A 25326-nucleotide genomic window follows, 5' to 3' on the forward strand; every position below is an offset into this window, starting at 1 on the left:
GAGGACAACAAGCACCAGACTGTGTGACCTGCCGCTTGGCATGGAAACCAGGGCTCCTTTCCTCATGTGGATAACAAATGACAGGATAGATGTAGGCAAAATATATTATTTATGTGCCAACAGCAATTTAAATTACTAAATATCTAAATTACTAGATACCACAGAACTGCTTCTCAGTTGTCGTCTGAGTGTGCTTAAGTTTCTCTAAGAAAAATCCACATGCATCAGTGCTCCCCTGTATCTAGAGAGCCAGTTTGAGCATTGATAGGTACAAGAACACATCTACCATCCTCCAAACTATAGCTAATCTTCAACTTCAAGGTTATACCTGCATTCCTCTCTGCAGGACAGTCTGCAGGGACACAGGCACTAAAAGACCCTACTGATTTCATTAGTCTGCAAGAGAAACCCAACCCTCTATTTTTCAGTGAGTTTCCACTGCAGAATAAGGAAATTAACCCAGATCTTTTATATCCCAGCAAAACCAGGACACTATTTCCTATTCTGGGCTGAGTGGTTTTGTGTCTGCTCCATTCTGTGGAAAGAATTCTGTATTATCAGTGGGATCTGCAGCTGGGGAGTAAGGGCATCAGCTGAAATGTGGATGCCTGAGGTTCAAAGTCCTGCTCCAAAGGATCTTGAGCAACATTTAACAACGATGTTAAATATTGAGACACAATAGGCAATTCCAGCTGGAGAAACTAAAAGAGACCAGTCCCAGAAAACACAGTGCTTTCCTAGACTGCAGAATTTATCATCCAAACAAGTCCATCTCACATCAGGCTGCTCTCACAAATTAGCGGCTTTTTCAGACCAGGACTTCTTGCACAGTTTACAAAGAAACATCTTGGGTCATCTAAATCCAGGAAACCAGGCACGACTTGGGGTGTTGAATAGTAAACTTACCTCCTTGGGCAAAGATAAAGAAAGGCATTTTAAAAACTAAAATATTGCCTGTTTACTCATTATTAATCCTAGCTGTCTTGGGAAACTGAGATGCTTTCTGAAGGTATGGATCCATGCACAGATTTCAGAGGGAGTCCATGCACTTAACAAGGGCAGCTGAAAGCCTGGCATTGCTAACCTGCCCACCAAATACCATTGCATTTCTACAATCAAGGCAAAAAATCCACAGCAGTTTCAGACTCTCAGCATCTCATGCACTTAGTTGTTACATCAGTTCTGGTGCTTGTAAGTGTTACTAGGAAATTTGCATCTGAACAAACAAAAGCACAGAAAAACTCAACTAAAATGCCTATCAAAGAGAGCACAACTTGGTTGATTGTTGCTATTAAAAAAAAAGATACATGTTCAAAATTTTGTGCCTTCTCCACTTGAAACAATATGCTCCTTTTGCCACTTCTGCAATGCAAGAAACATTACAACTGAAATGGCAGAGCGAAGCATTAGAAAGAAAACTGCACAGTCCATAGACAAAAGTGTTCAGAATTTCTCCTGTTATAATAACCTGAATCATGAATAATGTAAGTAGCCACAGATATATAAAGAATCAAACTTTTAATCTGATGGTATCTTCTCACAAAAAGGAGCTCTGAGAACAAGTAGGTAATTAATTATTTACCAGATAGCCATAATTATGTTTCTGTGCATTAAACTGTAGCCTCTGGAGACCAAACTTGCTAGGCTACTAGTGGAAATGTTTAGCAGTCAAGAAAAAGGCTTTGATCCTTTTGTACGTCAGAGTGCTTTGTACACACTAGATAACTTTGCAAAACTAGAGACCCCCATCTCCACTAAGCCAAGGTAAGACCAGTAAAACTACATAAATAGACATCTCAGTCACCATTTCCCAGGCTATCAGTAACATGTACGTAATGTTTTTCCACCTAAGGAACAATTTCCCAGTTCCTGTATTTTATATCCTGATAAATCAGTAGGATTTTCTGTCTAATTGTGTGAAGATTTAAGATTATATACCTTTACTAAACAAGAAAAGGGACATATGAGCAATGCATAACAATGTTGTAAGAACAGAACATGCTGCACTTCAGCATTAACCAACAGGAGAACTGAGAAGGAGCAGGTCCCCGTTGGAGCTGTGTAACACGGAGCGTATTTCTGTGACATACAATTCTTCAGAGCATGGCTGCATTCACCCTGCTTAGTTGTGGAGAAACAAGCTGTAATGAGCCTCCCATCATAAATGGACTTACAAATACCCATTGTCCTTAGCATTACTTCTTGAGATAGCCTACTTGTCTTAACTATTTTAGAAGAAACTAGGATTGAACTCTTTGAAAAGCAAATACCTTCAACTCGCAATAAAGAAATTGTCTACTTATCTAATCTTAGCAAAGATAAAATGGCAGAATTTCCTAATTTAACACCACTCTACTACGGCCCCACGTCTAGAGGTAACCAAGATGCTGGCTGAAAGATTTCAGGTCAGCACCATCAAGAAATCACAGTAGTCTAACAATCATGCAAAGAAAGTTCAATATTTTAAAAAACCAACTTTATAAGTCCATCTTCAAGGTATATGTCTGCATAGAAGGAGTGGTCATCATTGATAATTCTTCCACCTTTAATGAGTAGTCGGTCACTCTGGGGGGAAAAAAAGAGGAAGAAATGTGGGTTTGTTGAAATAAATATAATAATATTTTGATGATAACAAATAGGCTTACATTTTATAGAAAGCCGTTAATATCAAAGCACTTACCCTATATAAAGTTCTATGCCATAGATTCAGGTGGGTACATAGACAGTGGAGACAAAAAACATTGTTTTACTGAGTGTTTACTTCTTTTTTTTTTTTTTTTTTGGTCAAAGCAGAACTCATTGTACATGAAAACACTTGAAATCCCAATACATTCCCTTTTTACCACCACCTTATTGTACAAAGGCCAAAAAGGGAAGAGAAGCTAACAGAATAAACTGCCCAACACTGGAATGACCGAACTGAGCTCACCTGGGACTCTCAGCAGCCCTGGATGAGTAACTGAGCTTGAAATGGGAAGGGACAAGGTCAAGAGAGACTGCTGAGCTCGGTAATGCAGAAACTCCTGCCCAGGGAAACTGCTTTAAGCAATGTCAGATCAGCAGGGTCAACTTGGCTGCAGCACCACTTGTGCCTTCTGTACTGTGTTACAGACCGACAGCAGAAAATCTAGTTTCTAGTGGGCGTGAAGAATGAAATGGTGTCTAATTTGTGATTCCTGCAGGTCACAGGCTGCTGATTACTCAAAGGCACTCTGTACTGAGGCTCCCCACACTGTATCTCACTCTGTGAATGAAGCCAGGAGTGCAGCCTCAAAAGTTTGGTTTACCTGAAATATCCTAGAAACAGCAAAGAGTTACTGCCTCCTGGTATTTCCTAAAGCGCCAGAAAGCAAACATTTTTTCCTGTAAAGAACTGTTCAAATATCAGGTCTGCTGGGCACTGTTCAGAACCATCACCTGTTTCCATTTTTCTCTATTCAAATGGTTACACTCTGTTCCCAAAAAATACATTTTACGGAAAGCAAATTTTACCACTGCATATTCCTGAAAACCAATATTTAACTCTCTCATTGAAGAGGTCACCCTGGAAACAACAGCACTCTACCACCAACCCAGAGAGAGGGCAAATCTGTAACTTCAGTACATAACACTTTTGGAAAGTCTTTTGCCAAGTCACCGTGAATGCTGGAATACTATAAAGCAGTCAGAACCTTCTTTTGCCATACATATATATAAAAAGCCATTTATTGTAAATTATTTCCTTGGCTCACTAAACAATAACTCAGAATCTCCATTTTGTCCTTGATTTATACTACTTACTCCAGACTTAATACTTGGTTTAATTACAGGATGACTCACACATATAAACCATGCACGTCCCAAGTTCCCAGTTTAGAAAACAACTAAACAAGTTGATATATTCCCTCATCTATAAAACCAGGACAATACTAGAGACCTCCTAAAAATGTGTTGGCTAAAAAGTGCTAAGTCAGAGCTAGGGGTGTTACAACAATCTTTCTTCAATGTAACTTCTTAGTTACATGTAGCATTTCCAGCTTGCATTTGAACATTTTGCAGGTTCAAAGCCTCAACTGCCCTCTGTATCATTCTAGGAAAGCAAAAAGGGAGAAGTAGACATTTTAAGGAGAGAAAGAAAGGGGAAAAAGACATTTCAAATACAGCACATGACAAAAGAGTATGTACACATACGGTCTGAGGCTGTTCTCCATGTGCTGCAGCAGCAAGATAAACTTTGGGGGAAACAAAGCCCAAAATACAATGAAGTGTGTCCCCAGGACCTGCCTCAGATGTTAGCATCCCCTCCTTAAAGGACAGAGATGAATGCATGTCCTCAGCCTGGAATTTGCCAGAGCAGGCTCGCCGTTTTCTCCCCAGGCTCTCTGCTCTCATTTGTAATTGCAGGACTTGTGAATCAGCAACCCAAACGCTAATAAGTTATTTTGCCACGTGCTGGCAGTTGTATCTCCTCACCAGGATGATTTACTACACTGCCTGCTGACCTGCAGAGACCACCATCTTGTGAGCTCTTTTTAAGCTCATTCAGTTGCCTTCCTAAACATTAATACTGTCCAATTCCAAGAGGCAAGAGCTTATTGACACGGGCAGGGAACGTTACCAGAGCACTGCATCTGTCACTGCTAATGAGTCAAAAATCTACATGCTCATCAAGATTTTCCACATTTTATTTCTTTTAAAACAGGAGAAGATGCATAATAAGTAGAAATAAATGTAACAGGCTGGGAAAATAAGGCAGACTGAAATAAAGCAGAAGTACAACCCCAAAAAAATAATAATTCACATAAGGATTTTCTACATTTTTATATGTAAATATACACATACAAGGGGCAAAACTAGGCATTAGAATAATCTGAAACTTTTTAGTCTCAGGGTTTTTAGGATACAAATACAGTTTCAAGAAAGCACTCAATTATGAGAGTTATCCATTAAATTAAGCCTGTTAGAGTTTATAAAGGATTACTGAATTTTTAGCTACAACATCTTGCCTTCTTCAGAATTTCGGAGAGTGTAAGAAATTCTGGTGAAGAAAACTGCACTTTATGCAGACTTTCAATGTTTTAATTCTTGACACCTTCCCACTCAGAAGAAAATACAAACCATTCAAAATTGTTGCAAAAGGGAGCAGATCCTGCAGCTGAGCTGGCCTGTGGCTAAGGTTGCCCCAGCCAGCAATAGGAAGCCATGGGAGACCAGGATGCCGAAAAACCACAAATCTTGATGCTCCCCAGGTAGTCTGCCAAGCCACCAGGGAGATTGCCATGGAGCTCTGCCCAGCTTTCATTGGGACTTCATAGATGCGGAAACATCTCTGACATATATTTCCATTCCAGCAAATTCAGAAGAAAAAGGGTTTCGTTGGCACTTTTCCCAACCAGCTCAAGCTGTCAGCATGTCTGTAGGACACATTACAGATCACTGCAAGCCAGGAGCACAAGTGAAGCAGGGTGCCTTTACACAGGTGGTGCTGATGGGCACAAGCAACCCAGGTGCGGTTTCAGTGCTCTGTGGCCACCTTGGCAGCACCCTGTGCCCCAGCAAACAGGCATTGCCTCCTGCACCCTGCTCTGCACCAGGGGTGGCTGGTCCTGAGCCAAAGCGGCAATACCAAACACCTGTGTGCACCTACCCATAGACACATTTCCATTAACACAATGGAAAAATTACACAAACATAACTGACTAGCAGGGAGGCATGGGTTAATGTTGACAAGCAAGTTGCTATGTTCTTCATTAAATAAACTTTCACACAAACCCTTGGGTCAGTATGTGTGTATTTGGCCCTCACCATAGCCTAAGCTTTGGGCTTTGGGGACAGGCATAGCCCTGGCCTGAAGGGAAAGGGACGCTGCCACCCTGCACCATGGCCATGGCCACTGACGCCTGCGTGCTCCTCTCTGTTTTAGGTCACTGGCACTTGCGGCAGTGAAATCCTAGACAGAAATCCGGGCACACATGGGGTCTGAGAAGTAGGTTAGCCTCCTTGGGCACGCAGCCTACCTGTGCGTGGTCAGGAGTCATTTATTATTTACCAGGGGCCTGATGCAGGCTGCTTGCAGTTTTCTTACCAACTGCCAAATGTCCAGAAAAACTAGGGACCAAAATTCTCTTCTACCTGGACAAGGTTCCAGGCTGGAGGACAGACACACTCTGTAGCACCCTAGGAAAAGCACAGGGGGTTGGAGGGAGGAGTGACCTGAAGCTCATGTATTAATCACAGAGCAGTGATCCATATTTCCCCTTCCCAGCTGTAAATCCCTTCAGGCAGGACAACTTTTTTGCCTAGAACTCAGATGTACCCTCAGCCACTCCAGTGACCTTTGGGGTCTCTCACAGTACAAAACAACACACTCTTCACTCAACACAGAAGGTGACAAGCATGTAAGCCTTTCTAGGGTGGCTGCCACCTTTATATTCAGCTAACAGATGTCTCAGTCACTGGTGTCCTGCCTGCTGAGCCCTAAAGGCTCCATACCAAGTTTTCAGTGCATCGCCTGGCAGAAGCAGCTGCCCACCCAGCTCTCCCCAGTGCAAGGCGAGGAAAGCTGCCAGGACCCTCTCCTCCCTCCAGCCTGCCAAAGAAACAGCACAGAACACAGCAAAAGAGAGAGCCGGGTTTATATTGAACACATTAACTGAGCAATTCACTAGGTGCCAAGATTCAAGGGGAAAAAATACCCTGCTCTCATTGACATGTGACGTGCAGACAGCACCGCTGCAAACCCATGCCATTGCTCAGCAATCACCGCGAGGTGTGGGAGCTGAGGTGTTTCTCCTCTGCCCATCGCTGCCGCAATGATGCGACTACATCAATACAACGCTGTTTGCTTCCGGGCCTTGTGCCTGGCTATGACACAGCATCAGCACAGCAATGATGCTTGTCTTCTGTCTCCCTGCAGCTCCATTTTACAAGCGCTCTGGCGCCTCCCGGTTCAGCTCGCTATTAAGTATGATAGTTGTTCCTATCGTTCACAGCTCTTTACCTTCAAACCCTGCACACTGCTTTCCTGGTGATTCTTTGCTAACAGCGATCTAGCTTCTCTTGCTTAATCTGGCAGCAAAGCCACAGAGCTTAGTCTGCGACATGACAGCAATTTTCATGGCAGCAGAAGGAGATGCCACAAACTCAGCATCATTTGCTGCATGCAGGAGGAGGGGCTGGCTGCTCAGACACGAGGCTGTGGCTTTCACTCCCTTACAACTATTGTTTGCATTACGGTAAGGGCAACATGAAATACCTGTAAGCTAGTGACAGGCGCAGTTTGAACAAATTGCCTGTTTTGCTGAGTTTTTTAAATCAGCTTGGCTCAGCTCTTTTAAAACATGTCCATATTTTCATACACTCCAAAGGTACAAGGCCAGCAGAGACAAGCAGCATCTGCATCAACCTGCCGGCTGATGAGCCTGAGCCCTGCTGCTGTCCTCAGTTCTGCAGTGGGCTCTGCACAGCTATAAGCAAAGTCAAATTCCCTTGGTCAGTAAATCATTCTGCTCTATGTTATTTGTAAATATGATCCAAATGTTAGATTCAAATGTTAGAGCAGGAACAATTGCAAAGAAATTTAAAATTAGCCTTTCTTTAATTCATCTACTCCACTCAGGGCTACAGGTATTCAAAAATATTACAAACAACAAAATTCAAATACATTTTTTTACACATACAGTTCTCAATCTGCTTCTAGAACTAATGAAAAACAAGGTAACGTAAATAAAACTGCCATCTTCTGATATAATATTTAATAAACAAATATTATTTTAAGTTAGTGCAGCATGTCAAAATACAATGCAGCACAAGTTACAGCAAACCACACACTTCTCTACAGTATTGGTATCCCTGGTACTGCACTGCAGGCACCTTTCAGAGAAAACCACACCTCTATTGCACAAGATGGAGCATGAGGGGGAAAAAAAAATCTCTCTTTATCTATTCTAGCTATCTGAAAATATTCAAAGAGAATTCAAGAGCAGTGTTTTTGTCAAATAGCAGCATCTGTCCAGACTTCAATTCTGCAATTCTGATATATGCTATCACATTTTTCCTTTTCTTCCATGAAAGGAATGTCTACATATTACATCTCCAACTCCAAATCAAGTAAATAACTTATTTTTAATTATTTACAATTTGCTTTATAATTTAGCTACAATGAACTTTATACAACATACCCAGCATATAGGTCTAAGTGCTGCTTCATCCTTGGGTTTGGGCTTCTACGATTGCTGCATTGCAGCCATGGCCAACTGAAAAAGTCTTTGCAAAAGGCTTAGCCCCAGATTTTCCAGGCCTAAAGCAGTACTAAACACTCAACAGTGATTTCATCCTTTGCATAATTCTAAGGACTTACTAGAATATACCATTGTCCTTACATAACCAGAGCAACAATGGCTGTATTCTCTAAAATCCAGATTCGTCAATGGCCCTGAAGATGACTAAGGATTTTATGCTAAATAGCCATTAGAAAACAGTTTAATTTCCAAATCCACCTGTATTTCTGGTTCTCTGCCTATAAATTTGTGTGGTTTAGAAGACATCAGATTAAGCAACACAATAGACATAAGAAGGCATTAGGCTACATTATCACAGTTGCAGCCAAGGCATTCATTTTTCCTCTTATTAGCATTTAAGAGGAAGAATCCTTTGTTGCTAAGGCTTTAAAAAGGTCACTAAGAGTTAGAAAATACACAGCATCCACAATTTAGAGGGAAGGTTCAAAGGCCACAGGCTGAAGTTTGTGTTCTCCTTGATTACCCAAATCTCCACAAGAACACGACTTGCAAGAGAGAAGTTTCTCAAAGGCAGAAGTCCCACTGGCAGACAGTGGAGAGAGACACTCAGAGCTCTTCTGTGCTTCTCTGCATTCCTCCTTGCAGAGTTATTTCCCATAATATACAAAAGATTTTTAAAATATTTCTTTTGTGGATATATTTGGTTGTCTATTGTCAGATCTGTTCAGATTCAGAGCCAGTTGAGATACAATGCAGTTAAATTACCTTTTTTTTAGCAAAGTACTTACAAGTAAGTAACATTTTTTAACTTAATGGCAAAGGAAGAAAGACATCCTTCCCAAGAGGAATGCTTGGTTAAAATACTTTCATAAGGATCAAAAAGCTGTAAATGGGATTTCATGAAGTACTTTCTGCTTGTAGAAGATCTGCTTTTAATCAGCACCACCCTTCCTTCAGAATTTCACATCTTGGTTACCCTCAATAGGAAGTAATTTTTAGCTAGGCATCATTTCCGATTCACCACTAATGGAGAATCCTGCTTTCAAGGTTCTTTTCTTAACTAATGCACTCCAGTATATGGCAATTCATTTAGAAGGATTATGTTGATGGCAGTAATGCTGTACCTTGGTCTGTAGCCAATATATTCATTCATCTTTATTCATTTAAAAGATCTGATGTTCTTTTGTTTCCCCTTTGGAGACCTGACTTTCTACTCAGCTAGCAATTTCACTCCTTAATCACACAGTCTAAAAAGGCTACTCCTACAGCTACAAACTCCATGGGGATGTCTTCACTGTAAATGTCATCTTTGCTTTGTGTTTAGAAGGGAAGCACAACAAACATCTTATTGATGACAATATTCATTGGCATCAGCAGGGGTTTCACCTAAGTATGGGCTCAAGGGTTGAACCCATTGCACTGTGTGTTGTTATAGCCATCTCTTGGGTTGCACACAGGTTACGTCAATTAGAGCTGATCTCAAAATCTCAGCAAGGCATTCACAGGAAAAGTTAAACTTGGTAAAAAATAACAGCAATTTACAGCATGGCTGGCTGCTGCGTGCCACTGAACTAAAGATGAGTTTTATCTAAGTTGTAGTTAGAAACCTGCATCAGGTTACTAGGACACATCAGCCTTGGTACCATTCACAGTCAAAATCTGCCTAAGACCATAAGGAAACCCTTTTCTGACAGAGGAGGTGGGTGCAGGAGAAGCAGAACAGTAGAAAATGTCCTTGAATATGATGTTAGCAATGCTAATTCATGATCGACTAATGCGGTGGATACAGATGTGTGTAGTTTGCACTTGGACACATTTTGCGGTTCACAGAATCACAGAATGTTAGGGATTGGAAGGGACCTCAAAAGATCATCCAGTCCAATCCCCCCGCTGGAGCAGGAACACCCAGATGAGGTTACACAGGAAGGTGTCCAGGCAGGTTTGAATGTCTCCAGAGAAGGAGACTCCACAACCTCCCTGGGCAGCCTGGTCCAGGCTCTGGCACCCTCACCGGGAAGAAGTTTCTTCTCATATTTAAGTGGAACCTCCTGTGTTCCAGTTTGTATCCATTGCCCCTAGTCTTATCATTGGTTGTCACTGAGAAGAGCCTGGCTCCATCCTCCTGACACTCACCCTTTACATATTCATAAACATTAATGAGGTCACACCTCAGTCTCCTCCAAGCTAAAGAGACCCAGCTCCCTCAGCCTTTCCTCATAAGGGAGATGCTCCACTCCATCATCTTCATGGCCCTGTGCTGGACTCTCTCCAGCAGTTCCCTTTCCTTCTTGAACTGAGGGGCCCAGAACTGGACACAATATTCCAGATGTGGTCTCACCAGGGCAGAGTAGAGGGGAAGGAGAACCTCTCGACCTACTAACCACATCCCTTCTAATACACCCCAGGATGCCATTGGCCTTCTTGGCCGCAAGGGCACAGTGCTGGCTCATGGTCATCCTGCTGTCCACCAGGACCCCCAGGTCCCTTTCCCCTACACTGCTCTCTAACAGGTGGTTCCCCAACTTATACTGGGACCTGGGGTTGTTCCTACCCAGATGCAAGACTCTACACTTGCCCTTGTTATATTTCATTAAATTTTTCCCCGCCCAACTCTCTAGCCTGTCCAGATCTTGCTGGATGGCAGCACAGCCTTCTGGCGTGTCAGCCACTCCTCCCAGTTTGGTGTCATCAGCAAACTTGCTGGTAGTACACTCTATTCCCTGTTGCCTGTTGTGTTGCCTCATGTATCTACTTCCCCTTCAATACATAGCAAGTTGCGACACTTGCTGCTTCATCTCCTGTGGTATCAGCACCAGCCCACGAACAACCCTTCCACGGTCTCCCAGCTCTACACACCGCATGGTCCTTTAGCCAGCCACGTGCAAGGTGGACAAGGGTGATCAGCTTTACTTAGAGATTTTACATTGAGTGTAGATTTTCCTGAAATCAGCGGGGACGTTTATTAGTTGGAGACATTTATTATATACCTAAGCAAGAGCTGAGGCCTTAACCTCTTCAGGGCATGCACTACAAATAAAAACTGTGTTTTGTGACTAGTGTATCAAGTGACAAGCAAATGTAATCCCCAAGTATCTCTGTCCCAAGGGACAATGCCATCAACTTTACACATAGCAAGATTAGAAACCTGCAAATTATTTTGCTGGTTATCTCTGTGCCATCTTTCTCATCCCTTCAAAAGCAGTAAGAAATTTATTCCAACTAACTCTCACAGTGTCCAAGTGCTTCACAAGCCAGTGGGCTCTCCTGGCTCCCGCAAAGGAAAATGAAGCTTCTCCCTTCTACTGTGTGTATAAGCTTGCTTATGAAATAAATGGCAGCAAAGCAGAAAACAGACCCTGACCTCTTGTCAGGAAAGTGGTTCATTGGCAGTAGTCACTCTTGGCACTTGTAAGAAGGAGATTCACACTTGCTGAATACCCACCTCACCGCACCAGTTGTCTTCCCCCACAACCAGTGTCCCCTTTCCAAACCAGTCCAGCTCCCAGCAAAATTCAGCTCAGCTCCCCATGGTGGCACCAGCTATGATGCTGAACACCCTGATGCCCTGCTGAGGGCACTGACTGACAAATTTGCTGTGGCACTTAAGTGAATCACTGCCCCAAACCCTTCTTTTTGTCCCTCTGCCAAAAGCTTCAATCTCCATAGAAATGTCCCCAGAAGAACCTACTCTGAATGTAATTCAAGACACCAGATGGAATTGGCTTAAACATTGTGGCCACTTTTTCTCCTGTAGAAAAAGGAAAGGAAAAGATTTCACACAGAATCATAGAAATGGTGGTTGGAAGTCCAACAACTTCTAATGAAGCAACTAAAGCATCTCCAGAGCTGCCAAGTCCAGTGCAATATGCAATGTGGACTCACAAATGTTCATTGACAGACAAGTTAACTGTCAGGGGCCAAGTCTGCTAAACAGCTACAGGTGGAAAAATGTAACTTTAAGTGTTAAGCAAATATTCCGGAGCAAGAAGGGGTCCCAGGCCTTGGTGTTTTAAAGCAAGACAAAAAGTGCTGTTTAAATCAGTCCAAGTCTTGCACCAATAGGAAAATAACAATGTGAGACATTGTTCCCATGCCCAGCACTCAGTAGGCTTTTCAAACACTTTTGACAAGTCACACACCAATCTGTGTGTAGCTTCATACCATTAAGCAAAGGTGGGTGGGAAAAAAAGCATGGCATGGGGAGATATGGAAGAGATTCACACCTAGACAAGGACTTTGATTCCCCATTCCTGGTACTCATCGTGCCTTGCATCTGTAGGACATGTAACCCCTGATGCCCAAAAAGTGAATTAGCTGGTGGCTGGCAGCTCTTGCACTGTCTCACACCAGAACACTTCACGTTACCCCAGCACTTTGCTCAGGCCAAACAGAAGGTTTCCCATCTTTACCCTCGGTAGTTAGCTTGAGACCAAAGTCTCACACAGCAAAAGTCCAGACGAATACATTTTTTCCTCTCTCAAAGTATTCTGCTATGTTCAACTGAAGCCTACTTATTTCTCAGCTCTCTTCACATCAATCACTTCAAAAGGCTACAACTAAAATTATTCTCTGTGCCCACTCCTCTGAATTTCTCCAGTCTCTCTTCATTTTTCTGCATCTGCTTCTTTTTCTCAGCTTGTGCCAACTCTTGTCTTTACTTCCTAAGCTCAACAGTGAGATCCTTCCTCTGTAACACCACATTTTTGAGCTGTCTCCCCATGCCTTACGGTCTGCGACCTCAGGACCAGCAGTTACTTCCCCCACCCATATGCCAACCCTTAGACCATTCCCAGGAACGTTATTGCCTTTTCTAAAAGATTTGGGCACCATTTGCCTCTCCCATGTCTACCCTTGCATTTGCTTTGTTGACTAGCTATTCTCCCTTTGCTCAGTAGAGTTGTCTTCACACCTCCTCTTCATTGAGCTCACACCAATTATGTTTCAATAGTTGCAATCGCTGCTGGATCAAACAAGTCCTCTAACAGACATTTTACATGCCATATGCTTTTTACTAAAATGCGCTCTGTATATATTATGAGTTCATATGGGCTGAGGCCTTGCTTGAAAAGTGCCGAGCACTACCAAAATACACATGCCCAAATAATTTACAACAGATCTTTCACTGTCATCATCCCCATTGATTCCCTGTAATACGCTGCACAAGAGGAGTATAATAGCCATGTTAAAAGCAATGGGCGGGGAGACATACCCTGGAAAATCTGGTCTGCATGAGAGCATGCCTGCACAACCGAAGCACAAAAAATTGCCACCTCATGCAGAAAAACACCTCAGCAATGGATGTGGTGGCTGACTGTTCTACACAGCCTAAGAAATATGCTCACGCAGATGCATTCTTGGCCACCCTTACACTACGCAAACCCTGCTCCATCCCCAGCTGACACTCCTGACCAGGGGAGTGAGACTCCTCAAGGACGTCAATGCAGCGTACAGGATGTGACCAAAGTGCTTACGCTAACACTGGTTCAGTGCATCTCTATTTTACATCACCTGGAGACTGGTCTGGAGCCTCCAATACAGAGGTCCTTCCCACAGTAGTTACAGTGAAACGGGCCCAGTTTCTCCAGTCTGACTCACAACTGAATGGTACTTTACACTGGAGTAGTGCTGGTGCTCAGCTAACAACAGCAAGCCTGAACGCTGCATGGGATTCATAAAAGGCATCAGGAGAGTCACAAACAGGATAAATTGCAAGAAGCATGAATTTTCAGGGGCTGAAATGGAAAAAAAAAAAAAGGCAAGTGAAATCAAATTTTTAAAAGCAGGTGCAGATTTGGTAAACGAGAGCAGGGAGATGCTCAGTGCCAAAGGGTGCCTGTCTGCAACAGTGTCTCTGTTGTCCTAGATACTTCCAAGAGAAAGGGGAGATGTGAAGGCAGGAATAAAGCTGTTTAAGAAGAAAGATGTGGGGGGGAGCTATCAGTCAGGCATTGCTGATAGTCTGAAGGGGCCAGGAGGTGAGGCACGTTCAGATGAAGCACGAGGAGGCAGTTATGTCTACGTGCACTCAGGGGAGTAACCCAGAAAAAACACCAAAAGTGATACCTGCTCCCACGCTGATCAGGGCTGAAACCAGCCTCTGCCTCTACCTCCACAAAGTTCCTGAAGCGGCAGACCTGACCCCACAGGGATGTTCTGATCAGGTACTGACTGCAGGGAGTGCCAGCGGCTGGCTGCTGCGGCAGGATACTGGGTGCAGTTCTTGTGTGCTCAGGGATGACTCCTGGAGCCATGCAAGGATCACAGGCTTGCTACGGGAAAATCCACAGCAAAGTATCAGTGCACAGGACACTGAAAAATGAGTTCCTCACTATTCCAAAGAGCAGGAATGTGTGTGAGCAGAGGAAATTTTAAGCACAATAACAAATGACATTTGTATATGATTTCATCATTGCTGTTGTTGTTGCATAATTTCAGAGAGCTATCACATTTCCTCAGAGCCCAGAAGGCTTGAAGCTCCAGTGTATTTTCTTAGAGGCAGGATGAAATATCTGATTTACCATACTGGAACAGGGCTTTCAAAAGACAGATGCAGGCAAATCCGGTGGGCTCTGATGGGACGGGCAGCACGTACAAGGTATAACACAGAGTGTCTGACTTGCTTTTGCTAGAGGAGAAGAATGGCCAGAAGTGTGAAACATTAAAATAGAAAAAGGCAGTCGAAGTCTGATGCCTGCCAACTTCACTAATGTTAATTTATGCCTTTGATTTGGTCACAAAACTCAACACTAGCATTAATGAATATTCATTTATAGAAGCTTCAACACATCCCATTTCAAAGAGAGCAGGCTGAGGTTTGGTCTTTCTTTTTCCCAGCAACTCTCTCACCACCAGAGAAGGACATTTGTGAGAAGTGAAGAAATTAAAACAAACTGTTGATTGCAAGGCAAACACTCATAATTCTTCCTGTTTCTTCTTTTATTCCAAACTGGAGAGGAAACAACTAGCTATGGGTGGGAACCTGTTACTCTCCAGCTGCTAATGAAGGTCAAGCCCTTCACAAAGCACCTGACCATCACCCAGAAAGCAGCCAGCCCCCACCCAGTCCAGGGGTACCTTGAATAACTGCAAGTCACACGATGCACTGAGGACCAAGGTGGAAAGAGCCATCACGCAAAAAGCCACTGCAACACCCAGGCTCAGTCATGACCACCAGGCACTACTGCCTGTTAATACTGGAAAATTGTAAAAATGCACCATTTTGGCTTTAGAATGAGGCTGTTCCCCTCCTGACAAAACATGCTGGCTAAAGGAGTTGGTTTGTTTTTTTTTTTAATATAATGCGAAAGCTTCGAGGTGCTTACAAGCCTTGTAACACTGGCTCAAATAATGCCTTTAACCATCAGGTTTGCTCATGAAGTTGCCACACCCACCAGTCAGCCCACTGTCCAGCTACTGAAACTTGCCCTTTTTCCCAGCACCCTGATGGTGCCAGCTTTCCTGGGAAAGCTCCACAAACCCAAGCCTCTTCGAGCTCACCCTGCTTCCTCGTTCATCTCTGCCCCACAGCAGGAGTGACGCCATCACCCACTGATCTGCCCCCACAAGAGGAAAGCAGGCACCAGCCCACAGACAGACACTAGCTCTGGAGAAAATCTCTGGGGGAGATTTCCCCTGAAGCCCCCCTCCCCACCAGCTCTGGCTATTCTTTATCCCCAGCCCTGTCGATCTGGTGTATCTAAGGGAAACAATATACCGAATCAGAGGATTTCAGATCCTTTCTTTCTGGCATGGAAAGCACGCTCTATTGTAGTCCTGCTCGGGGAAAAAAGCATCTAGCAGGAGACAGGCACAGATAGGAAGAGAATGGTTATGATTAACTCTTTGACTTCTGATCCCCACCATGTCTGATGTATTAATAGCGCGCAGAGGTGTCTGTGCTGGCATCATGGCGCTCTTTGATTTTCTACGCTTCCCCCCACCATCTCTCCGCACCCTCGGCCCACCCTGGCCCACCGCACCCTGCCCCCGCCGCGGGGGCTGCGCTGCCCCTGCCCGCTGCCGGGGGGCGGTGGCGGGGGCACGTTGTGCTGCGGATCGTCCCCTCCCTCTTTTGTTCTGCCTCGCCCGAGGTTCCGCGGGCCCTGCTCCTCGGGAGGGCGGCACCGCCGACCCCGACCCCCGGCCCCGGCAGCGCCCGGGGCAAGGCTCCCGCCGGCCCTCCCCGCCGCGACCCACCGCCGCCGGCCGCAAGCTGGCGAGAGAGCACGCAACGCTGAGCCCCGGCTGTACGGAGAGGGAGGAAAGCGAAAAAATAAAAAAATAATACATAAAATCAAATCACTCCTAGCCCGGAGCTCCAGCAGGAGGAGGAGAGGGCACCGGCGCCCGCGCCCACCCAGCCCCGGGGAAGCTCGGCCGCGGCCCCGCAGCCTGCGGGGCTCCCCGCCGCCATCCGCCGGGCACGGAGCGGCCGCTGCGCTCCCGCCTCACGCCCTTCCCCACCCCGCTAACAAAGGAGCGAGGGCAGCGGCTCGCTGCGTGCAGGGATCGGCTTACCGTTATGTGAGGGATGCTCTTCTTGCCCTGGTAAGACATGTCGGCTCTCGCTAACGCCGGGCGCACGCAACACACCCCGAGAAGCAAGCCGAGCCCGACTGAACAATATCGGTGGTAATACGAGGAATAATAATTCAGAGCCCGGTTGGGTGATGGGGTGGGGCGGGGGTTACCCGGCAGAGCTGTGTAATGGAAGCAAAGTTTCCTCGCCCAGAAGGGGAAGAGGAGCCAGGCAAACCCGACACCTTTTTTTCCGGCTGCAATAAAACAGGGACGCAGCTCCCGAGGGGCTCGGCGAGCGCTGCCTCTCCCGGCGGCAGCAGCGCCCTCCCGGCTGCAGGTCGGAGCAGGATTCGCTCAGCTCAACCCAGGAAGCGTTTCCTTCCCTCCTGTCCCCCACCCCTACCCCCCTAGCCCCCCTTCCCAGTATATCAATCCAGCCGGAGCCTCCCTTTCTCCCGCATCGGCGCTGGGAAACGCCGCCCCACCAGCTCCGCCGCCGCCCCCCTCGCACGCTGAGTTCACCGGCGGGGTCCCACGCGTGGGCTCCCGCAAGGTGAAGACCCGGGGGTGGTTCCTACTGTGCAGCATATGGCAATGGCACAGCCTTCTCTGTCCCCATGGCACTGACCCCGATGGCACTGCCCTGCTCTGTCCCCATGGCACTGCCCACTCTGTCCCCAGTGGCACTGACCTCAGTGGCACTCCCTGCTCTGTCCCACCAATGGCTGTGACCCCATCAGCACTGCCCTGCTCTGCCCTCCTTCTCACTGTCCTAGTGGCACTCCCTGCTCTGCCCTGTCCCCACTCAACTGCAGGAGAGGAAAAGTGGCTAATTGAAACCCTTCCATCTTTTCTGACTCACAGAGTGCCTCTCTCTGCCCACAGTGCTTGATTAAGGGTCCATGCACAACTCAAGGAAGGGTAAAAGGCACTGCAAAGCCGTGCCTAAGTTAATCCCCCAACAACAAGCAGCTAGTGGGTTTTAGCACACCTACCCCTGCGACGCATACAGAAGTGCAATGCATTTCCTACCCAGGCCACATCCCTGACACATCTCCCTCAAAATCACTGTGCAGAGCTTGCAAAAAGCTCCAGCCACCACTGTACAGGGGTGAGGCATGTGGCTGCTGCTTACAGTGCACCTTTGTAAACCAGTGACCAAATCTTGCCTACTTTACTCCCAACCCCCTCCTCACTCCCCTGTTAGCCCAAGTCCAATCCAGAGCCAGACAGCTTTGGAAGCACAGTGAGATCTGGAGGGCTAACAGGCTAGGTCACTAGCCTGAGTCCTGGGCTGAACTAGGCAGCAGGGAAGAAGAGGAAGAGGCGTCAGGGATGTCCCAGAAGATGGGGGAAATTCAGGGTGTGCTGTGCCCTCCCACCACCCCAGGGTGCTGATGGAAAGGACACAGGTTCAGGTGAGCTGGGAAAGAGAAGACCGCACTGCAGCTGGCAGCCTCTGAAGGCGACATGAGGTCGTTGCGGTGCAGCAGCATCATCGCAGGCGCAATGTCCCACCAAGCCCTGCCTGCTCGCTCCAATGTCCCACCACAGTGGGCACCCACTGGCCTATGAAGGAGGCCACATATCACCTGCACCCAGACCCCAGAACGGAGAGGACCCACACCCCATTGATGCCCACATTGAAGAGTGTGAGGAAAGGGGAAACTGTCAGTTTAGCCTATGGAAAGAGCAGAGTGTGGACAGGCCATGCAGCCTGCAGGCTGTGTGCTAAGAGAAAGGGTGCATCTGTGCAGGAGCATGACTGCAAGGCCGCATTTCTTTCTAAGGAGAAATCAATGACAGCCCCGGTTCCCAGGAGGGCCAGCCTCCCGGGTCTGTCTCCAGCCTGCGTGCCACAGACAGGATGGAGAAGCACAGCTGGCAGGGGCTGGCCAGCCCCACCGGCCCCACTTTTTCCTTAAGTCTACAATATGAGCCCAGGTTGCAGCACCAGAGGTGAGGAAACCCGGGGCAAACGTTTCGGCAGATCCTCCTGCCTTAGGCTCTCCCTGCCGAGAAGACAATGAAGGCGCATGGGGAGCGGGGCGGGATCGGGGCAGAGCCGGGGTCTGTGCCTGGGACAGGCTCCGCGGAGTTTCCCGGCGAGCCCGGAAGTGCAGCGGCGGCCGCTTTGTTCCGGGGGGCGGCGGGAGGCGCCGCGGGGCGCGGGCTGCCCTCCAGCCCACCCGGCACGGGCAGCGTTTCACCGGCAGGGAGGGAAACGGAGGAAACTCATCACCATCACTTACAAAGGAAAACAGTTCCTGGGGTCGTGCCCCCAGCCGCCACCAAGCTCAGGCAAGCGAGTTTAGGGGCCAGCTGGGCTCTTCCTATAGCATCACCGTGCCGGAAAGGAGGGGTCCGTGCTTTCCCGACCTCCCGCGCCGAAACTCCCTCGCGGAGGCGCCCCCGTCCCCCCGCGCCGGCGAGCTGGGCTCTGCGGCACGGCTCGGCTCGGCACAGCTCGGCTCGCCCGGCGAGCGGGGGCGGCGGCTCCCGCCCCCCGGCCCGGGGCCCTGCTCACCTGCCCATTGTCCTGGCCCTGCAGCATCTCTTTCCCCACGGGGTATCTGATCTCCACGCCCGGGGTCTTGTCCTCCCGGTCTCCCGGGGAGCTGATGACGGAGCCGGAGACCTCGCTGATGTCGCTGGCGGTCTCGCTGTAGTTGTCCCCTCCGTCCAGCATGTCGTGCCGGCTGCCGCTCCGCGGAGTCCGAGACCCCTTCTTCCCCACGCTGTAGGCGTCGAAGTCGATGGTTTTGTTCTCATAGGCCCCCTCCACGGAGGCGAACATCCCCCCGTATTTCTGCCGCGGTGTCTGGGCTGTCGTACCCGGCCTGGCTAGATACACAGGCAGGTCATCTTCTTTATTCCAGTTCCTCTTTCTCTCGGCCATTCTCGCTGTCCGGATCTTTCCCTCTCTCTCTCTCTATCTGCCTCCCACTTCTCTGCACCTTCTATTAGCGGGATAGGCTGCTAGTGACCATAAAAATGAATGGATGCATGCAGCAGTGGCGAAGCTGGGTTGGCTGGTGGGATCTTTCGCTTAGGGAGATGCAAGCGTTAACCTCCCTCCCCCCACCCACCCCCCGGAAAGAAAAAAAGAAAAAAAAAAAAAAAAAAGAGAGATGAAGAATAAGAGGGAAAGAGAGAGAAAGAAATAAATCCAAGCGGGATTTAAAAATAGCCGTGTTAGTAAAGAGCACGTGAAAATAAAGTACAAAGAGCGGAGCGGAGAGGGTGGCAGAGGCAGGTGATTGGAAAGCCCTTGACGAATAGGAAGAGCAGCAGCAATTCCCAGAGCAAGGACCGCAGTGCACACGCTCCCCCGGTATAAAGAATGATCCGGGGGGCGGGAGGCAGGGGGAGGAGGGAGCCCTCTACATGCACACACGATGCAAACAGAGTCCTTCTCGGCGGGCGGGCACCAGTCACTTGCTGCTACGTGGCTTCAGGAGAGAAAAAAAAAAAGAGAGAAAAATAATACCCCCAAATCCCCCCAGCTTCCCCCCGAGAGAGCCGGAGGGAGTTTCTTCCACTTTGCACACTCACACTCCCCCCGCCTCTCTCCGCAGGAGGAGGCTGCGGCGGTGCCCGCGCGGGGGGCGCGGCCGCGGCAGCCTGCGGTGCGGAGTGCGGAGTGCGGAGTGCGGAGTGCGGAGTGCGGAGTGGGGGCGGGCCAACCTCGCACTGCTCCCCGTCGCTCGGGGGCGGTCGGCGACCGCAGGGGGACCGGCGGGTAAAGAAGGAATGGTGTCCGGGGTGGGCGGTGGAAGCACAACCAGCTCCAGGCCCCCGGGGCACGGGGGCTGGCGTGCTCTCTCCCTGCCGCAACAGCTGGTGCCCGGGGGGGTGTCGGCGGCCCCGCTCCGCCCCGCCGCCCCCGGCCACCGCCTCCCCGCCGCCGTGGGGGCTCCGATCCCGGCGCGCAGGCAGCAGGCACGGAGGCAGCAGCCGGCCCTGACACGGAAGTGATCGCGCCGAGCGCTGCCTGCGCCGTCGGCTCCGCCACCGGGGACGGGGCGCCTGCGAGCGGCGGCTCCGCGGGCAGCGGTGAACAGCCGGCCCAGCCCGGAGCGCCCCGAGCGCCGCCCCGCCGAGAGCCCCGCGGAGCCGGGAAGGGCGCCGCGCCCCGCGGAGCTGTCCCTTCAGCACCCCGGGCGGCATCCCGGGCCTGACGGCCCTGCCCGGCGCTTGCCCGGCTTTCGCTTTGGCAAACCCGAGGCAGCCACGGGAGCCTGAGGCCGAGGGCTTCGTTTCGTTGTGAGGGATGCCTGTTCTCAAAATCAAAGAGGGTTTTTTAAAGCAGGAGGAGTGGAGAATGTGTTACCCTCAACTCTCCTCACAGTCCACTTGAGAAAGCCCATCTTTACACCTCTACCTGCCTTACAATGCCTGAGATCATCCACTGAAATCACAAAACTTTGGACACTCCTACACACACAGCCAATCTCAGACAATTCTGACAGTCTTTGAATACACCAGCAGTTACATAAGGAGCATTTTCTGTTGCTCTGAAATAATATATTGGAACAAACTGTTCTGAGATTGATTAAACGACTGAGCAAATTCGAAGCAGTGAATCAATCACAACACTTGTTTAGTGCTCACATACAGCGTGGTTATGCCATTTGAATACAAGCCCAGCCACTCAGCACTACTGTCTATGGCCCACAGGCATGCCTGGTCATCCCAGCACAAGAAAAATCACAAGCTATATGTTGATGAGGAAAAGTGAGAGGTGAAAGACAGAGTTCCCTGGGATTTCATCAGAAGCAAGTCCAGATAACCATCTTTCTTATTAGCTACTACCCATGCACCAAAACCATGTAAAAAGCAGTGATGTAACATACCTGAGCGTTGCCAAAACAAGTCAAAGGAAAACTTTCTTTTCTCCATTTGTTACAATGCAGCGGTACCTTCTGTCTTGAATGTCCTGGAACACTGTGTGTTGTTTGCATGAGGGGAATTAGGGAAATAGTCAAAAGTTCACTGATTATTAACACACTGATTTTAGTTGCAGCATCCTGACTGGCATTTCTGAGTATATATTGCCCAGGATTCCACAGCTAACTTAATAAACCCTGCTACCACATTAAAACATTAATATCACATGGAAGTTTCACTGGTGTGTGGAAAAATAAGTACAGCTTGTAGGACATTGCTTTGTTGCTTCCTTAAATTCTTCTCCTGTATTGACTTCTTATTCCTAATGGTAACATTCTGATTTATTGATCATGTTGGGAAAAAAATTCAATTTGTTCCTCCACAGGACACCAAATCCTGTTAGTGAAATAATCAGGTGGTACACGGACTGCTATGTGTAACCTGCATGTCTTCGTCAGTATTGGAAAAATTATTCATTTTAAGAGATATTTCTTTCCAATCGATTTGAACCTCCAGAAAATATTTCTGATAGTCCCATAATAGGTCCAATAGTGCATGCATCTGTGAAATGTAGAGCATCTTTTATTTAGTATCCATAAAGCTAAGAAAGATGGACTCTGTTTATGCTTGGATCTAGTTAAATAATAATTGTTCAGGTTTCTATAACTGCTTAGTTTTTTTAGATGACAAATAATAATGCTATTTTTTCAGTATTAAGCTACCACATTCATCTTAATGCTAATACATGAGACCACAAGATTCAGAACATGTCAAATCAATGCTTTAGAAAGCAGCATAAAACTTTCAAGTTAGAAATAGGTATAAAATCATATAAGAGTCTTTCCTTGTTTTTAAATGGATTTTTTGCACATTGTAGCCCTTACTGTTCTTCTGTTCACTAAGAGATAAAGCTGCAGTGTTAGGTGCTACAGAAGCAGACCTAGTTACAGCCTCATACCCTGTCACTCAGCTAGTTTACCTAAAAACATGTATGCAACTTTGGACAAATATATTGCTTTGGTATATTCTCTTGCAGACACTACATCTCATCATGTCTTGGCACAGACTGATGAAAAGAGGACAGAACTTGATTGAAAGTGCATCCTCTTCCTACAGGACCTTTAATCTTTATACTGGTATAGGATCAATGACAAAGAAATCATATTGCAAATAGACTGAGAGATAGCAGAAAACCTAGAGACATGCTTGCTTCATACAACAAAAACCTTCAACAATAGTCCAACAAGAAAGATATCATTTACTGTTTTGTCTCCAGCTGTAGCTGGAACTCTTCTTGCAACAGTGCAAACATCATGAGCTGGAACAGGACTTCCCTGGTGCAGGTGCTCAGAGAATATGCAGTGTACATTTTGCACCTATTTTTGCTGGTGTGAATTTTATGACAGAATCATCAGACAAAAAGGCACAAGCAGCCCAAAGGGATTGAGTGTGAGAGAGACCCAAGTTTTCTTTCTCCCAGAGAAGTGATTTGACTTCCTAAGGTGCTGAATCAGCCTCCCTCTCTCTCTGCTCCACATGACTGTTGTATCTCTGGTTGCACTGTCCTCCTCCCTCAACAGAACCCCATCCCACGGATTGGTGATTTGGAACCATAGATCTAAAAGCCCACAAACTGGGCAAGTCTCAGATTTCCCACTTCCTCAGCAGTGATCCAGCCCGTTCTGCTAATTCATATTAATTCTATTAAATCAACAAAAGTTGAATGGCAGCTCCTCCACCAAGAGGAGCAAGAACTCAGGATTGTTTCCTTACCTTGTTAGAAGACCAGGTGGCCAGTTGCTCAAAATAGAGACTTTCTGGTTGCTATCCAGGGATACAGTTGTATTTGCAACTATATTTCAGAAGCTCCACCACCATTTCAGAGTTAAAAATAATTAAAATTATAAAGTTTTTAATTTAAAATATGCATACATTTAATATACAAAATTATACAAATTATACATTTAACTAACATAGAAAAATACATCTTGTTAACAAGATAAAATGTCAACATATCTTACATAATTTAAGTGAGAGTTACAAATCTGTGATAATCATCAAGTAGACTTTGTGACTTCATTACAGTTCTGTATCCTTCCTAGTTATACTGAAAATTAATACATATGTACAGTTGATATATCTATGACAAATGTCTTAGAGTGGAAATCTTTGCTGAAAAGTTATTCAGAAGGTTATAATGGAACAGATCAAAATGAGAGTGGCCTCTTTCATGTTACTGAAGCTTCTCACTTAGCTGAGACCAATCTGACTCCCAGCTATATGGCGGTCATGAGTCAGTGTTTAAAGTTTTTGCATATACTTACAAACACTCCACCCTCCCCAGTGTAGCTGGTACATCTGTTAAATAAGTATCACACCATAAGCCCTGGCCTTTTCGTGCATTCTTTGGCACCTCTTCAAATGGATACTAACTTGTGGCTCTAACAACTGCTCTTCACGAATTCTGCTCACCATCACACTATTGGCTGTGCTAAGGAGTTAAATAAAATACCTGCACAGCAATGGAGCTTAAAAGGCAAGATCTCCATACATTGTTCATCCCAGATTTCTCATTAATACCTCAGGGGGTGGTAAAATATCTTTGTTCCAGTCTAACAAATGTGTGCAATAAGTCTTTACTCCTTAGTTAATTTACATGGTTTCTTTTTCCAAGTTCCAAACAAAAGACATAAGCATAATTTATAAACAAGCTATAAAAATCTGTTCATGCTGGGTCTTGTCTTACTTACTGTGAGCCATGTGATGATTTGCTTTGAACTATTTACATATTCTTTAAAACTTACTTGTCGTCACAGGGAGCAAAATAGAAGACCACCACCACTCTGATTTTCAGGTCCTCCTTTTTCCACCTTTCCACCTGTGGGTTTTAGTGTTGGTGGGTTTTTTTTGGTAACTCTGTACCAACAAATTGCTTTCAATTCCTAAATGATAGAATTCACTCATGTTCTAAATGCTTATTCAGCTTTTCCTTAGATCTGCTTGGGACCATCAGTGAGTACATGAATTGCCTCACACATGCTTTTTTTTTTTTTTTGCACAGGAGTATTTTTCACCTGTAAACTACATTTTCTTGCTTTTTAAAAAAGGCAAAATCACAATTCAGAGAGTAGAGAAATGTAGTTTTTCAGCATTGGTTAGGGCACACTGCGCAGTAACTTCTCACATGGGAATCTACAGGTGTGTATTCATATTCCCACAGCAAAAACCTGTGTTTCACAGGGAAACAATAGTGACCAGAGATTTATGCCACAGATCCCAATAACTCCAAATCAAGGCAGATGTCCACAACTACTAGTCTCTCTTTTCCTCTCCTATGTGCATAGAAAATATTAAACTATGATGCTGAAGTATCTATCATATGTGAGCATTTCTTAAGCCAAGTAGAAGCAAGCATGAAATCTCGGTCCCAGGGAAGCCAGTGGAAATTTGCCTGTAACTTCAGTGGTACAAGCATTTCATCCAGCACATCTAACTTTTCTCTCCCTCCTTTTTTTTCTTTTTCCTTTACTTGCAACTTTCTTACTTGTTAAATAATGGTTTATGCATGGATTCCAGTGGCAGAGCTTAAGTTAGCTAGGTTTTTAAATCACACCCTATGTAAGAAACAGAATACTCTATTTCCTAACATTTGAGCAGGGACAAAAATTCCCGTCCATAATCCCATAGCTACTGATTT

General features: G+C 46.5%; 1 protein-coding gene across 2 annotated transcripts in view; it reads right to left on the bottom strand.

Moving 5' to 3' along the window:
• Positions 1-19638, bottom strand: part of CRMP1 (collapsin response mediator protein 1) — a 49667-nt gene extending 30029 nt beyond the window's left edge. Inside the window, exons 1-3 of one of the 2 annotated variants that reach the window (XM_065633379.1) lie at positions 19284-19638; positions 11048-11067; positions 2477-2565 (exon numbers count right to left, since the gene is read on the bottom strand). In XM_065633379.1, the coding sequence (XP_065489451.1) occupies positions 2477-2565; positions 11048-11067; positions 19284-19638 (464 nt within the window). Of the gene's footprint in view, positions 1-2476; positions 2566-11047; positions 11068-19266 lie in introns of both variants that reach the window. The other variant, XM_065633378.1, reaches the window with a different exon arrangement.
• Positions 19639-25326: the final 5688 nt, after the last annotated feature.

This window comes from Caloenas nicobarica, chromosome 4 (assembly GCF_036013445.1).
Source record: "Caloenas nicobarica isolate bCalNic1 chromosome 4, bCalNic1.hap1, whole genome shotgun sequence".
In the NCBI taxonomy this organism is placed as follows: domain Eukaryota; kingdom Metazoa; phylum Chordata; class Aves; order Columbiformes; family Columbidae; genus Caloenas; species Caloenas nicobarica.